The 17,212-nt window shown below is 41.0% G+C and overlaps 1 protein-coding gene across 1 annotated transcript in view; it reads left to right on the top strand.

Annotated features, from left to right (window-relative positions):
- SUSD5 (sushi domain containing 5) overlaps positions 1–6,653 on the top strand; it is a 98,303-nt gene extending 91,650 nt beyond the window's left edge. The window contains exon 5 of the mRNA XM_074195063.1: positions 5,319–6,653. Coding sequence (XP_074051164.1) covers positions 5,319–6,616 — 1,298 coding nt within the window. The 3' untranslated portion in view covers positions 6,617–6,653. The remainder of the gene's footprint in view (positions 1–5,318) is intronic.
- Positions 6,654–17,212: the final 10,559 nt, after the last annotated feature.

Below are 17,212 nucleotides of genomic sequence, written 5' to 3'. Positions count from 1 at the left end.
ATCAAATATGCCACATATTTTACAATAAAAAACTATTCTCTACCATTAATCAGGGTTTTGCTTCTTTTCAATGGAACCTTCCTGGTCACTTAAAAAAATTCATTAGCTCATCTCTCAATGCCTCTTGACCAGGGCTAAGACACTGGAAAGTCCAGTGTTTAGAACACTATCATTACCTCTAAGGTTCCTCCCAGCTCTGATATTTGCTAACCTACATTCTATAAGAGACAGAACATGGAGCCTGATGTCAAGGTCAGGCTGCTCCTTTTCTGGATCACTTGAGCTTTCCATCTTTGAGTGAAATTGGTCCTCTGGGCTCTGAGAGCATCATCGGCACGATCGTTGGTCTGATTGATGCTGTTAGGCAGTGAGAACAATTTCACTAAATTTCCATCAATGGGGCACAGTGATGCCTCTCTGGTAGTGCGGTGAGCAGACATTAGTCAGTCAACTAGTGTAACAGCCTTCCTGTTGTGAGATGGGGAGCAAGAGTGATGAGATCAAGAAAGGACAAAATCAGCCAATAGAACAATAAACCCAGGGTTATCAAATTCAAGACCTGTGTGACTCGCTTGCTTTTGGTTAGTTGACTGAACTTTTTCTTTCTTTCTTTTTTTTTATTAAGGTAGGAGATAAATTAAATAAACAACCTCTTCAGAGAGCTCATTTGTGCAAAACTCCACACAGAGAAGGGGCAGTATATAAAGTGTTGCACAGAGTCCTGAGTTCAAATCCAGATACTTAACAGCTCTATGACTATGATATGTCTGTTTAAACTCTCTTAGTCTCAGTAAAATAGACATTAATAGGGGCAACTAGGTGGCGCAGTGAATAGAGCACCAGACCCAGACTCAGATGGAGCTGAGTTCAAATACGACCTAAGCCAATGATTTTCTAGCTGTGTGACCTTGGGCAAGTCACTTAACTCCATTGCCTCACAAAATAGCAAAACCAAAAATAGATAATAACAACCAGGGTTGCTGTGAGAATCAAATGAGAAAATATATGTATGCATTTTGCAAACCTTAAAGCACTCTATTAATGCTGGCTGTCATCATCATCATCATTATTTCCTTATCATGGGGCTCCTTAATGAAAAAGTGAAGCTGATGCTTGAGAGAGAGGTAGGATAATGGTGAAAAGAGATTTGGAACTAGAAAGCAAAAGAGATTCTGGTTGAATTGTGTTTCTGACAGTAATGGCCATGATTTCCTTAACTGTGAAAAGAAGGCAATAATTCCCATAATATTTTCTTAGCTATGCCTCTTACTATCTTTATGACCATGAGTCAATTGACCATAATGTAGGGGCATCTAGGGGATGCAATGGATAGAGCACTGGCCCTAGAGTCAGAAGGATCTGAATTCAAATATGATCCAGTCTTAGACTTTACTTAATACTTACTCAGCTTCGTGACCTTGGACAAGTCACTTAACCCCATCGCCTTGCCAAAAAAACAAAACAAAACAGTAAATTGACCATAATTTAACTGCTCTAGACCTTGGTTTTCTCATTAGATTGTAAGCTCCTTGAAGGCAGGGGCTGTATTTTGCCTTTCTTTGAATCTTCAATATTTAGCACAATGTAGCTTGGTGCATATTAGACATTTGATAAATGCTTTTTTAATGCTTATGGCTAAATGTTTATAAATGCCTATTGACTGAGTTTCAGACTCATTTGTAAGAGAAAGGGGCTTAGATGAGGTAATCACAATGGGCCTTTCCAGGTCTAAATTTATAATTATAAGACCCAAGGTCTTCCTAAGGTTATCCAGAGGTCAAAATGAAATAATGTATGGACATAAAGCTGCTGCCTAAGAGTCAGGCATTATTATCATGGTGATTCAGAAGCTACAGGAAAATGAGAAGCAGATCATTCATCCAACATCTTATTTTCACAAATGAGGAATAGGAGCCTTAGAGGCGAAAGACTTGCCCAAAGTCACACAGGTAGTAAATGGCAGGGCTGAAATTTGACCCCAGGTCTTCTGATCTAAGGCTCATTTTCAAGTGGTACAGGAAACAGTTAACACGATCACCCACAGGGACCTGCCTTACCTTCCTCTATTCTACAGGGCAAGGGTATGAAAGGAGATCATGGCTAAACAAGTCAGCCAGGAAAATTGCCTTCTGTGGGGGGGGGGGGGGGAACAAGATTGAGGGAAAATTGTAAAACTCAAAATAAATAAAATCTTTAAAGGTAAAAAAAAGAAGTCAGTCAGGGCACTCTGATGGAGATGGGGAAAGAGTCAAGTCTGGTCTATGCCTTTGATGCTCTGAGAATTGAATGGATGCTTTCATACAGGCGCCCCCAAAGCTAACAGCTCCTACACACATAAGAGTGGCTACTGTAGACTGTACAAACACCCAAGGGCCTTGGGCCATCTCACAGACAACTCACTCCACTATCTCAATTGTCTACAATAAATGAGACTCAAGTCAGGAGGCAAGATATCTACTGGAAACTTCAGATATAACTTTGCAGCTTACTTTATACCAGTGGGAAGAGCTGGCTATTTGTCTCCAAATCTGGGAAAGGCAAGAGGCTCCAAGGGATATCTAGGACCTATCCTTGCTTTAGTCCTTGGGTCTTTCCATGGGAAAATCCTCTTTAAGAATAAGTAGTGGGAGCTGTGTGGCCTTGGGCAAGCCACTTAACTCCATTTGCCTTGCAAATAAAAAGACCTAAAAAAAAAAAAGAAGTAGTGGGTAGCACCTAGGTGATACAGTAGATAGAGCATTGGCCCTAGAATCAGAAGGACCTGAGTTCCAATCTACTGCAGACATGTAATAATTGCCTAGCTGTGTGGCCTTGGGCAAGTCATTTAACCCCACTATCCACTGCACCACCTGGCTGCCCCTATTAACCCTTACTTAACTAAATAAAAATAAAATTAAAAAAACAAAACAAAAAAAGAATAAAATGTGGGTTGGCTAGGTCTCACTGTGGATAGAATATGAGATCTGAAGTCAGGAAGACTCATATTCCTGAATTCAAATATGGTTTCAAATCCTTATTAACTATGTGACCCTGGGCAAGTCACTTAACCCTTTTGCCTCAGTTTCCTCATCTGTAAAATGAACCAGAGAAGGAAAAGGCAAACTACTCCAGTATCTTTGTCAAGAAAAACCCTAGCGGGGCGGCTAGGTGGCGTAGTGGATAAAGCACCGGCCTTGGAGTCAGGAGTACCTGGGTTCAAATCCGGTCTCAGACACTTAAAAATTACCTTGCTGTGTGGCCTTGGGCAAGCCACTTAACCCCGTTTGCCTCGCAAAAACCTAAAAAAAAACCCCCAACAACCCTAAATGGGGTCACAAATAGTCAGATACTCCTGAAAAATGATTGAACAACCAATAAAGATAGGAAGTGGGAGGTGGGTGAGATTAGGGTTAGACTGTTCTCAAAGTGATTCTAAATTTGGTTGGGTTTTTGTTTTTGATTCGAATCTCCAAACTTCAGAAATTTACCTAAACGGAGAGAAGCCTTGGTTCAAAGAATGTTTAGATAAAGGCAGCCAACATCTCTGTTGGTTGAGGTTGGGCAGAAACAATGTGCTTGCAAAGGCTGCCATCTTCCCATCCTGTTGTGAGTTGGGTTTTACATCTGAGCAAATGAGAAATCTGTGCCCTGATGAAACTTGGACGATGCCTGAATGCTTTGTCAATTCTGGAGCCAAAAGTCACCAGTTCCAAGAGGCCTCCACTGATCCTGTCAGCTGATAGCAACTTTTCACCCTTAACCTCATGGAATACTTGAATCATAAACTTTATAATGCTCTTAATGCATAATATTATGTTGATGCACAATTTCATTTTGTCTCTCCCCTCTTCCATACTCCCTTCACTATGTGGAGGCTTCTCCACTGTCTCAACCTAAATTTCATATCTCTCCCAAAACCAAGCACATGTTAGAACCTTCAAAAAAATTGTCAAATGAATGAGTGAATGAGAATGGGAAGCAAGTAAAATGAACTAGTTTTGACTTCATAGTTAAATTCAGCAACACTAGCTGAATCTTTGGGTACAGCTCAGTGAGTTTCAGTTTAATTTATTTCAGTACCCTTCTTTCTAAAAACATCAAGTACATCCTAGATACAGTGGTGGGAAAATGGAGGGAGAAAAACCTCATACAGTCCCCACCCTCCAGGACTTTAAAACCTAATGGGAGATTTCCCAAAGCATGCATGTATTCAGATATCATAGTTTCACACCAGTTAAAATGCAGAAACAAGATGGGAAGATGGCAGCCACTGAAGCACATTGTCTCTGCCCATCCTGAAATGTAAGCAACAGAATCTATTCTTCATATTCGTAATTCTGTTGCAGGCACCACCCTCCTTCCCAAGCATCCAGGTTTTTAACTTCTCAGTCATCGCTGACTCTAGATTCTAGTCTTTTAATTCAATTTATTTCAATTCAGTAACACACCATGGGCAAGACATGGTGCTGGGTCTGGCATTATAAGCTTAAAAATAAAACACTCCTTACCTTCAAAAAGGGTATGCAACCTCACATCCAATCCTTTTTGAATTCCTTCTTTCCAGTCACATGGCTAATTTCAATCCTCCTTCACCTAGAATTTGAATTCAGACTCTTTGACTGGAAATCTCACATTATCATCAATATACCCAGTCTTTATCTCTTATTAGCAGCCAAGTCAGGACCTCCACAGTATGTCATCTACTCCTGGGCTAACTGTGGTCCAAGCAATACCATATCTTGATGTGTTTCTCTTGCCAGTGCAACAGCCGGTCCTGTATCCCACCCCCATTGCAGTTAAAGCACTACTTTGTTGTTGTTTTCAAGGCAATGGGGTTAAGTGACTTGCCCAAGGTCACACAGCTAGGTATTAAGAGGCTGAATTTGAACTCAGGTCCTCCTGATTCCAGAGCTGGTGCTCCATCCACTGCTTTACCTGTGATTCTTTTTTTTTTAGGTTTTTGCAAGGCAAATGGGGTTAAGTGGCTTGCCCAGCTAGGTAATTATTAAATGTCTGAGGCTGGATTTGAACTCAGGTACTCCTGACTCCAGGGCTGGTGCTCTATCCACTGTGCCACCTAGCCACCCCTTACCTGTGATTCTTAACAAAGAAGCATGTTACAAGTTTGACTCACTTTGATAATCCCTTGACAGATCAACCAATTAATGGGCATTTATTAAATACCTACTTAGCCAGACACTGAGCTTAGTAGCAGAGATACAAGAAGAGGCAAAATAGAGTCCCTGTCCTCAAGGAGCTTACAATCAAATGGACTTAGGTATAGCACCTATGGTCAGGTTCTGAGATAACTTACTGCCCCCTCTTTCTCCTTTTCCTAGATGAAGCCGAGACACACATTGACTATGAAGAGAATTTCCCCGATGACAGATCAGTCCCACTCACAGACCACAAGAAGGATCAGAGTAAGGAGGATGAGAAGGAGCCTGGAGACCAGGAAGAAGACTCCGACAAACTTAAGCAGGGTTATTCCATCTCTGTTTCACTAGGGAAGGAAAGCCTGCCTGGCAACCAAGACATAAAGGCCAGGGACCTGCCTGGAGGAGAAGGCAGAGCTCCCACAGAATCACCGGTCTCCTTGCTGAGCCAGAAACATTTATTTTGGTTTCCAGCTGAGGCTTTTCATGAGCCAGAATTGGAGAAGGAGATGATGGAGGAGAATGCCCAGAAGCATTTTTCTGATGGAGATAACCATATTGGAGGGAAATCAAGACTCCACGAGCCAGGTAGCAAAATGATCTATGATAGTGCTGACTTCCCCATTGGACCGACTCTGGGCAGGAATGACACCAAGGTGGGTGAGCACATTGTGAGCAGCAGTGATGAGTCCTGGCTAGATGGCTACCCTGTAACTGATGGAACAAGGGAGGAAGAAGAAGATGATGAAGGGGATAAAGGAGATGGCTCGGTGGGTCTGGATGAAAGTATTCTGGTTATAACTGACCAGCCTAACCATGTAGAAGTAAAAAAATCTGGTAGCAGTACTATGTTCACTATAGGTGAAGATATAACTCAGTTTACTGTCACTCTGATGAGAACATTGGACTATGGACCAGTGACCTTTACACCTACTACTGCCCCTGAGAATGTGAGTCCCAGTAAAGGAGTGAGTGACATGGTCACCTATCAGTCCACTGTGCCTTGGGGATTCACAACAGATGAATCTCCACCATCCACTTCCCTCCCTGACCTCACCAACTCCACCCCGGGTACAATGACGCTGGCTGAGCCCCAGCCCCTTGACCACATCCCATCACCCAGAGATGCTGAGAGAGATGCCACTACTCTCCCCCCAGTCCAGACCACCATGCTCAGCACCCATAGGGCCTTCCCAGACTCACCCTCTGAGAGATTCATGGAGCAGGAGCGTCCCACCTCCAGCATCAAAGAGGAGCCTCTCCCAACCACCGAGTCTTGCGTGGGGGAGGATTGCTCCAGCATCAATAAAGGTCCTGTGATTGCCGTCATAGTGATCGTCCTGTGTTTGTTCCTGCTGCTGGTGGTCATCAGTGCGGTGTGGTGCTACAGAAGGCGGCAGCAGAAGAGTTCTGTCTATAAATTGAATGGCAAAGGTCAGCCCCGGCACTACCACCAGCAGATTGAGATGCAGAAGGTCTAACTGCCAGCAATGCACTTGACCCTTCAGAAATTGGGTGGAAAGGACCATCAGACCCAGCTGGTGATGATTCTGTAGGGTGGGACTTGGGTGGGGCAGGGGAAGTGGCCGACTCACCCTGTAGAAGATTGTCTTCTTTCCTGAACACCTAACCAAACTGACATTTTGATGTTCATTTTAAAGACCCCGGAGGGACTCCACAGTGGAATAGCCGAACTTAAGATGCTCCATCTTCTACTTCTCTATTGCCTTCAGCATCTGCAAAGGAGAAAACAAACCCTGGTTGGCAACACTCTTGTTGTCTTTCCCATAGCTTCCTTCAACAAGCAAAAACTTGTGCTTTTGCCTTCATTCCCAACTTGAAGGAAAATATCCCTGTTTGGACTGAAGAAACTGTCTTTTTTTAAAAAAAGAAAAGTAATTGGCCCCATTCTTCAAATTGATGGGATAAATGACATCAATGAGCCAGAATTTTGAGGCTTGTGTAATCTAGGATCTGGAAGTTTATTGCCAAGCATGGGACTGGGAAGATTTATCATGTTGTTGCTTTATTATTTTGTGATGTTGCCCAGGGAGAATAAATTAGCTCAATTTGGAGCCCTAGGCTTTGGGGTGGTATATCAAAAATTGCAAAGCAAAGGAGTTTTAGAGACTTTGGGGGGGTGTAAATGTGAAGGAGAGCATCCTTCCTGCCCCGGGACAAAAACTTAACTCTATTCTTTGATGAGTAATGGCAGCTCCAAACCAATCAACTCCACTTTCTTTGCAGAGTAGTGACTTAGTTGTTCTTGGCCATGAGTGCCCGGTGCCATACCATCTCCTTGAGAAGGATGGTAGAAACCAGTCACTGGCACTCCTTGACATGGTCGTACTCCCTTCCTCTGAACCTGGGAGAGAAAGTGATTAAAACAAATAAAGACAGAGGACTTGTAAGGGGGTGGGGGTGGGGGAGGAAGTAGGATAACCAGTAAGATTATTTCCTTGATAATAGAGAAGATAAGGACTTTGAAATGGCCACAACTGGGAATTTCACCCAACCAGGTACTTTGGTTTCGCTTTGTTCTGTAGCCCATTCTAGAGCATACGAGGCAAATTTCAGGAAGCAGAACATTCCTGGAAAAGAAAGTAATAAAAATATAGATATGGGGGAGATCAGATGATGAAGCAGATGTACATAAAAGACATTTTTTTCCTCTCATTCTAAAGCCGACTTGTTTGTTTCACAAGAAACCAACACGTGCATTAGCAGCAGCATGGGGGAGGCTGCCCTAAGAGCCATGCTTGTCCTTGTCAACATGCTTGTCAACAGATTATTGACATGGCGGCTAGCAAATCCATCAGCCTCTTCCAACACGAATAACCTAATTAGAAACAACTTTCAATGGTAAATGGTTGGAAGATGAGGCGGGGGGAGAGTGGGGATTAAAGAACCAAGATTTCCTACAGCACTGGAATGACTCCTTTATGGAGTTACAAACTCAACCATTATTGTTTTACTTAAAATACTTAAAAAGGAGACATTTGAAACTTGCCTATTTTGACCAGATCAACAACAGACTTTGTAAAAAGAACAATACAGCAGATAGATGATCAGAGAAGTTGCAAGGACTAGCTAGCATATTCACCTCCATGGAATCTATGTAGCCCCCATCTGTAGCTAACCCTAACAGGTCTGGAGCCCAGCTGGGAAACTGTAATGAGAACAAATTTGAACAATGGGAATGTGATCTAGTATTGTTGGAAGGGTGTAGCCAAAGCAAAAACAAAATAAAATAACAAAAACTGGAAACTGTACAGATTTGTAAATATTTCCCCCTAATATACTGCAAGATAACCTTTATGCTTTCAGTGCATTCTAGAATACAAAATAACCTCTGTCTCAACGTTAGAATTGCCATGGTAAACTATTTTTTAGGCAGTAGCTGAAAATACAGAATTTACACTAACCCATTTAATGAATAATGTGAACACGTAACTGAAAAGTACATACTATATGTCAGCTGTGTGGAAATATATTGCAAAATAAATACAAAACCATTGGTATTTAAGTTTTTTTATTTGATTTGACTTATCTCCATTAATGCTTGAAAATCCACAAGGATGAGAACAACTAAAATCTTCAGTCCTGGGAAATGAATATATATGATGTTTTATGCAAAAGAAAATAAAAATGGGCTAAGATTTGATATGACGAGTGACTCAAGAAGGTTCAGTAGCATGAGAAAATACAATTGTTTATTAGTCCAAACCTTCAGAGACCCTTCAACTAAAGAAAAAAAGGATGGTTTTAAAAAATTGTCATTAATGGTTCATTGTTGGACTTCAACCATCATAAAAAAGCTCTAATGAACAGAGAGGCTCTTAAGATCAATTAATGCTGAATTTATTCTGAAAGGATTGGCGTTAGGGCATCAGCACACAGCTGAAGACTTAAATGAGTCTTGTATACTCTTCTTTTTTGAAACAATAGGTAGAGAGGGATGACAGACTGCTGAAAAGACAAGGTACCGAGGACTGGATTTTTTTTTTTTGGTCAACCTTGACATTTGAAGACTCTTATTTGTAAAGATTAGATTAGCTAATATATAAAGAAAATCTAGGAAAGAACTAATATATTACTAGTAGGAGATATCAATATTTAGGTATAGCCATCAAAGTTCGATTGGAACATAGAAAATTATAGATAGTTGTTAAATGTTTATTGAGTTGAACAGAGCTTTTCCCAAAATTGCCTTCTATATGGAAGATATTTTCTGTAGGGTCTGGCTGCTAGTGACACAGAGGGTAGGATATTGGACCTGGAGTCAGGAAGACTCATCTTCCTGAGTTTAAATCTAGCCTCAGATGCTTCTTACTAGCTGCATAATCCTGGGCAAATCACTGTGTTTGTCTCAGTTTCCTTATCTGTAAAATGAGATGGAGAAGGAGATAGCAAACTACTCCAGTATCTCTGCCAAGAAAATCTCAGAGTCGAACACAACTGAAAAATGGCTTAAAACTTTTCTGGAGGATCTAAGATTTCATTTTTGTAAGAGGGGACTTTAACAAATTTTTGATAGGTTCTTTACTTGCAATGATGATGGCAAGCACATAAATTGGATTTGAGTGAGGGGGGCTGTGCTGAGTTACCAGCCTCACTTTTTCCTCCAGAGGCATCTGGATCCAGTGGCCAGATGTGACTGGAGATAGTCCTGGATGTTAGGGTTAAGTGACTTACCCAGGGTCACACAGTTAGACAGGGCTACTGATCTCTCCGCTGCAGCAAGCAGCTAGAAGGATTAAATGATTACCCGTGCTCATATGGGTAGTGAATATTAGAAGGAGAATCCCGGGGCAGCTAGGTGTCACCTAGCATAGAGTACTGGCCCTGGAGTCAGGAGGACCTGAGTTCAAATGTGGCCTCAGACACAATAATTACCCAGCTGTGAGACCTTGGGCAAGTCACTTAATCCCATTGCCTTGCAAAAACCAAAAATAGCTGAGAAGTGGAATCTGGACTCAGATCCTTCAACTGTACCTAAAGTTCCAATATCCATTTATATTCTTTAGGAGGTAGGGACAGAACAAATATTTATTAAATACCTACTATCTACCTGGCACTGTTTAATCTTTACAAATATTTCTTTTGATCCTCACAACATCCCATATTACAATTAAGAAAACTGGGGCAGACAGATTTAAGTGGCCTGCCTAGGATCATATGGCTGGTATCTGAGGCACAATTTAAACTCAGGTCAAAGATCCAAAGACCCATGGTCCAAAAGCTATAATAGCTACTACTAAGAGAGCCAGTGTTATGTGGCAAATGACATTGATGATGATGATGATGTTTGTCCTTCATTCTCAAAGGAGCCCATAGCATCAAGGAGGTGATGCCAATGACAAGCACATGACGGTCAGTAGTCTTACTTTCTCCTCCAGAGCCATCTGGATCCAGTGGTCAGATATGAATCAGGACAACTGGAGACGACCCTGGATGGGAGGCAGTCAGTGTAAAGTGACTTGCCCAAGGTCACACGACTAAATCAAGTGTCTGACGCTGAATTTGAACTCCCATCCTCTTGACTCCAAGGCCAGTGCTCTATCAACTGCACCATCTGATTGCCCCAAATGACATTGGGTCACTAAGTAAAGACATTGTTGGAATAAAAGTTACAGAAATGGCACAGGGGAAAGTACCTTTATATTTCAACATTTGTATTTGTCTAATTTCAAAGACCTCAGTTTCCAATAGAATCAGGTTTGTATGAGCAATCAAAAGCAGGAAGAAGAATTAGAAGGAAAATGACTTTTATCTTGGTATGGGTGAATATAACACTAACCCCAGGTATTAGGGAAATCTGGGGTCTGTTCCCTTCCCTGCAACACAGCAAAGGCCAAATCACTTAACTCTGTAGTTTTCATAAACACAAAATGAAGTGGAGACATGTGAGATCATATTTTCAAGTCAAAAGCTACTTGATGGCTGGGAACTGGGTTTTCATTTTTCTCCCCAACTGGTTTTAGCACAGGGTCTTACCCAAAGCAACCACCCAGTCCATGTTTTGTGGAATTCAGCTGAAGGTGAAAAATGGTGATTGAGTTGTCCTCCTTAGTGAATCAAATACTCTATAAATGTTAATATTACTGGCAATACTGGGTAACATAGAAAAACCACATCTCTTTTATTTGATTGTTTTCTTCCAGGTAGCAGTGGGTGAGTCAAGGTAAAACAGAAAGTCAAACCAAACCAAACTGAAAACACCCAGAATGTCTGCCTTGTCACTCTCCAATGACACTATATCTTGGGAGTTGGAAAGGGCAGACCAAGGTGGGTACGCATGAACCCCAATTTGCCGGAGCCCAAGGCCCAATTTACCAAACCTTCAGCTGAGGCTTAAGTTTTCTTTTCCTTTTTTATGTTATTTTATGGAGTTTCAACTCTCCACACTGGGTCATTCAAGCCTTGAGTCCCCAGAAAAAAGAAGTCGCTGTTTAGAAATATGGCAGACAGTCAAGAGTTCAGACATCTGCAGTGAAGGATTAGTTGTGGGTTTTTCTCAGAGCCTCGCTACCAACTGCATCACAGCTCCATGTTCAAACATTATTAAATGAGAATGTTTTCTCTGGCACCGATCCTCTCTCTCCCCACAGTTTAAGTATTGAATTTTTTAAAAGTGAAGGAGCTCTGGTTTACAGCTCACATTTAGAACTTAAAAACATATTTTCATAGGCGCTGGCAGAGGTGGGCAGCTGTTTATCCTCACTGGCAGTCATCATAAACACTTTCCTTTCGAACCTTTGTCTATTTGCAATTCAGAATTCGATGCAATAAAATTTGCATGCTATTAAAATCCGTTTAATGGGAACTCTTTAAAAGAACAGATTTCCTGAGTTAGATTTTACTGCTAATAGTTACTGCAGTAAACCTGGATCACAGAGATCTACCCAGAAGGTTAGTAGGTAAAAATATCCAGGCTTTCAAAAATAAGGAACTGTTATAAGGCGACTCTGTTAGCTTGCCGTCTACTTTTATCTAATAGTCGCTCTTAAAATCTTTGCAGCTTTTTCTTTTCCCCAGACTTCATTTTCCTCTTCCAGAAGAACAACTGAAAATGAGCATTGTTCTTAGAAATCAGGTCCCAATGGAACCAAAAAGTCATGGCGACATCCCATAACCTCATCAGCAAGCAGGACTGGTCCTTTTCCCAAGCTGCAATAGGATGGGATGGAGTCGGGTGTTAAGTGATAGGAACATTGCTCTAGAGCTGGAAGGGACCTTAGAGTTGTCCAACACTGTTCCTCCCCACACTGATGTGGAAACTGAGGCTCAGGGATGTGATTTACCCAAGGTCACACTTATAGTAAGTAGTGGAGGTAGGACTTGAATCCACATCCCCTGACTTCTTGCATTGTTCCTTGTTGACTCTCCCTGAGACCAGAACGAGGGAGGGGAAAAAAAGTCTTTTTCAGTAACTGGACTCCAGGGACCACCCCATGCAAGAGCCCTGGCATAGACAGCTTTGTCCTTACCAAGTGAGCTTTTCAATACTGCACAAAAGGTCAATGGCTTTGTGACACATGGACAGTCTAGTCATCTGGTAGTATTCCATCCTTGCACTAGGTAAGTGGTAGCAATATGTGAGCAGCACTATGTACACAGGATGTGTCTGCGGGTGTACGTCTTTGTTTTTCGGTTGTTTTTTTCTGTCCTGTCCAACTCTTCATTTGGGGTTTTCTTGGCAAAAATATTGAAGTGGTTTGCCCTTTCCTTCTCCAATTCATTTTTACAGATGAGGAAACTGAGGCAAACAGGGTGAAGTGACTTGCCCAGGGTCGCACATCTGATAAGAATCTGAGGCCAGCTTTGAACCTAGCACCAAGTCGGGCACTTTATCCACTAGCTACCCCATGTCTTTATTCTAAATAAATAATAAATGTTCTTGAAGTTTAAAAAACAACAAAAATCAAATAACAGAGCCTAGTAGTACTAAAGGAAGGAAGGGCATCAGTACTGTCTTTCATCAAAAGACACGGGCAGCATGCCACAAGGTAAGCAGTCATCTCTGGCAGCTTTGGACATGCCAACAGTCTCATAAACATGTTTATTTTCTTTTTAAAAGATGAACCTGGCTGATGCTTAGCCTAGAGGATCTCAATCCAGGAAACACTTCCAGGAACCTTCTAAGAAATATGCCCATGGAGGTTATTGGGGTTGAGGGGCTTTTATTCCCCCCAGGTTGGGTATACAAATTTGCATTTTAACGGTCTACTTATGGAAACTGTTCCTTGTTTTTCCCTCTAATTTTATTTTTTTTTTCAATTTGGTTTGATTTCTTTTGAAACTGAAAACTCAGACACTTTGAATCTCGCTGACCTCAATTTTAAGAGCTTCAATGTGCCATAAAATGTAGACCACACCACCTTTGCAAACATCAGTAACCCAGGACATTATAATGGGCCATATTCGTTAGGGCAAAACTCAGACTTCCAAAGGTAGTTTCAAAAGCCTTTACTTAAAGTTTCTGAGCCCAGTAAGCAGAATCCACCCAGAATTACATGTTATGTTCTATTTACCAATGTGAAATCTTAAAGATGGAAGGGTCCTTAGATACCATTTAGTTCAACTCTCTCATTTTCCTAAAAAAGAAACCTGTCCAAATAGGCTGTGACTGGTTCAAAATCATAGACTTGAGTCCACGCCTTCTGTCTCCCCATTGAGCTGTGTAGTGCCTGAATACAGTGTCTATTTGTAGCTGCCATAATCAAAAGGTGAAGAGAGAATGGGGATGGGTTTCCAGACCTGGAACCATAACTAGTAGTTTGGGTGCCCAGCCTCATCAACACCCAACTTTCCTTCAAATCAACTTTTAAAGACAAAGCAGTTGAAGAAAGAAGAGACTCCCCTTCTCTCCCCCCCCCCCCCCAGTACACACACTTATGAAGTTATAGCTCCTGGAAACTCCTCCTGGGTGGAGTGATGGCAATCAGGAATGAAGAGCCCAAGTGAGATGTGGGAGTTTATTTCTATAACTTCCTATTTTATTGAATTATGTTGTTAATTATATTGTTAATAAAGTCACTTATTTCTATGCTACTGAAGGATCATGGATTACAGATTTCAGAGGTCATCTCACTCACAGCCTAGAGAAGTAAGATAAACGCCCAAATTCTCACAGGTAGGAGATGGCAGAGCCCTTCCCCTGATTCCATAAAGAACACTTTTTCCATCATTCCAAACTTTAATGGCACCAATACTGACTAAATTTCAGGCTACTGGGAAAAAAGACTAGATTGCCTTGGCCCTAGGTTTGGCTTTGAACACACACACAAAACAGACAAAATTCAAGTTAGTGGAGTCTTGTGCATGTGCTTGTCCATAAATTTCAATAAGAATTCTGTAGATTCGGCAACATTTTCGACTTTATATATGATTATGATACTACTGACCTGACTTCATTTGGGCAAGTTTTGAGTAATCTTCCAGGAGAGAGAGATATGTGTTGATCTATCGATATGCTTAACCATTTCTCCTTTGTGGCCCACAGCATGCCTTTGCAAGACAGCTGGCTAGGGTCATGAAATGGAGCAAATTTTAACTGTCCTATCTATGGTTTCTAAACAGCCTTGGCTTCTACCCAAGACCCAAAGCCATTGGGTAAATGAGCCACTGATGGAATCACAGTCAGGCAGCTCATCAAGTACAACTGACCTGTTTTTAGAAGAATAACTCAATTTAATAATGATGGCACTCTGGCAGGGGATGGGAGCAGATCGTACCCTTGATTTCATTGCTCCAGAGGACTCCCACAGAACAAGCTCCCTCCACTGTTGCAGATCACACCTTGTAGTACAGTTTATAATCTCAAAGAATTGCTTGTGGCATCAAGAAATTTATAAAGATCATCCTGTTCATTAAAATGAACTTCAACTGGAGAAATTAAAAAAAAAAGCCTCAATAGTAGGATTTCCCCCTATTTTCTATTATATAGATGTACATATATAATGACTCAGAACTAAGACTATTTCAACCCTATCTAATGTTGGTCCTTTGGAGCAAGAGTTCTTAATTTCTTTGAGTGTCCTTTGGAAATTTCTAATAGTCTATGGACCTCTTCTTAGAAGTGCATCAAAATGCATCAAATATCTAAGATTATAAAAGAAACCAATTATATTGAAATGCTACTTGTAGATAGGAAAATGGTGATTAAGTGCGATCTGGTTCAATGATTTCAAAAATGTCAAAGTAGTGATGAGCATAAATGTTCTTTTGAGACATTTGCATCTGCTCTTTTATGCATCTGTGATGTGTTTAGTCATTTTTAATTGTGTCTGATTCTTCATGACCCCACTTGGGCTTTTTCTTGACAATGATACTGGAATAGTTTGCTGTTTCCTTCTCCAGATCATTTTATAGATGAGGGAACTAAGGCAAACAGGGTTGAGTGACTTGCCCAGGGTCACCCAGCTAGTAAGTGTCTGAAGCCAGTTTTGAACTCAGGGAGATGAGTCTTCCTGACGCTAGGCCCAACACTCCATGCACTATGGAGCCACCTAATGGCCCAATCTGTATTGTGATGACAACCAAACAACTTAATACGATTTTTATTTTTTTTTATTTTATTTTTTTAAGGCAATGGTGGTTAAATGACTTGCCCAAGGTCACACTTAAATACGATTTTTAAAAGAATGGGATAGCCTTAACCTAAGTAAGGTTACATTCCAGAAGGGCATCAATAACATCCATGGCTTCCTGCCAACCCCAAGGAAATCATTCAAAATGGGAAGAGAACAAGGAGAATTCTACTCAGAGTGAATGCTCCTGATTGAAAACCAAACATTCATTCTGGGAGGTCTTTTGAGAATCCATAGGATTTGGGGCCTCGGAAATCATTTAACCAGTTGAAGATTCTTGGGATTACAGCTAGATGGAAGTTCAAGGGTCATCTGGCCCAATGCCCCCATTTTATTTTTGTTTATTTGTTTGTTTTTTGCCAGGCAATGGGATTAAGTGAATTGTCCAAGATCACACAGCTAGGTCATTATTAAGTGTCTGAGGTCACATTTGAACTCAGGTCCTCCTGACTTCAGGGCTGGTGTTCTATTCACTGCACCTGCCCCCAGTCACCATTTTATAGATGAGAAAACAAAACAGGTTAAGTGACTAGCTCCAGGTATTCAAATATCAGAGAAAGGGTTTAAGCCCAGGTTCTCCGTTTTTTGCCACTAAGACACAGCAACGACCCAAAGAAAGTCTTTTTTTTTTTGCCCCTTCTCATCGTTTGATCAATAAATCAATTGGTCAGTCAGGATACAAAGAAAAAGTGGAAACAGTGGGTACCCTCAAGGACCTTACATTCTAATGAAGGAAATAACTTGTATATAAACATAAGAGAAGACCAGCTTAAGGAGAAGAAACCAGCATCTCGAGGATGGGAGCAGCAGGTTCCCCTTTTGAAATGCAAATATAAAGAACAGACTTCAGAAATTTGTATGAGGAACACTAGTTCCAGAAGAATAGTGTAGAGGAAGGGAACAACACAGAAATGGGGACGAACTGTGTAGCATATTGGTATAGAAAACCACATGTTGACATTATCTATGTTCTAGTATATTTTTATTTATTTTGTTATCTATCTCCCAATTATATTTTAATTTAGTTCATGTCAGACTTGGGAGTGTTAATCTCTCTGCTGTACAGTATCATGTTTAAATAACAACCAAAAAAAGTGCAGAGTAAAATTAAGCAAGAGCTTAAAGGTAGAGGGCAAAAAAATGGAATTCATGTGTGTCACATCTACATGGAGAAAACTCAAAATACTATCCCTAAGCATATCCAAAATGAACAACTGCTGGCCCAGTCTTTGGACCATTTGGTCATCTGCGTACCATTTGTTTGGGTGACTTGGCCAATGAAGAAAACAGTAATTTCCTACTAGGCTATGGATGGATATCTTCTCATTTTTTGTTTGTTTTGGTTAATAAATCAACCAAGAAAGTATTTATTAAAAATTTACTATGTCCTAGGTTTGGTCCTAAGTCCAGAGAATGCCAAAAAAATAAAAACAAAAACAAAAACAAACAGTTCCTGACCTCAAGAAGCATACATTCTAATGACCA

This window comes from Macrotis lagotis, chromosome 7, assembly GCF_037893015.1.
Source record: "Macrotis lagotis isolate mMagLag1 chromosome 7, bilby.v1.9.chrom.fasta, whole genome shotgun sequence".
Lineage (NCBI taxonomy): Eukaryota > Metazoa > Chordata > Mammalia > Peramelemorphia > Peramelidae > Macrotis > Macrotis lagotis.
The sequence above is the reverse complement of the archived record's forward strand: the minus strand, read 5'-3'. Positions and strand labels throughout refer to the sequence as shown.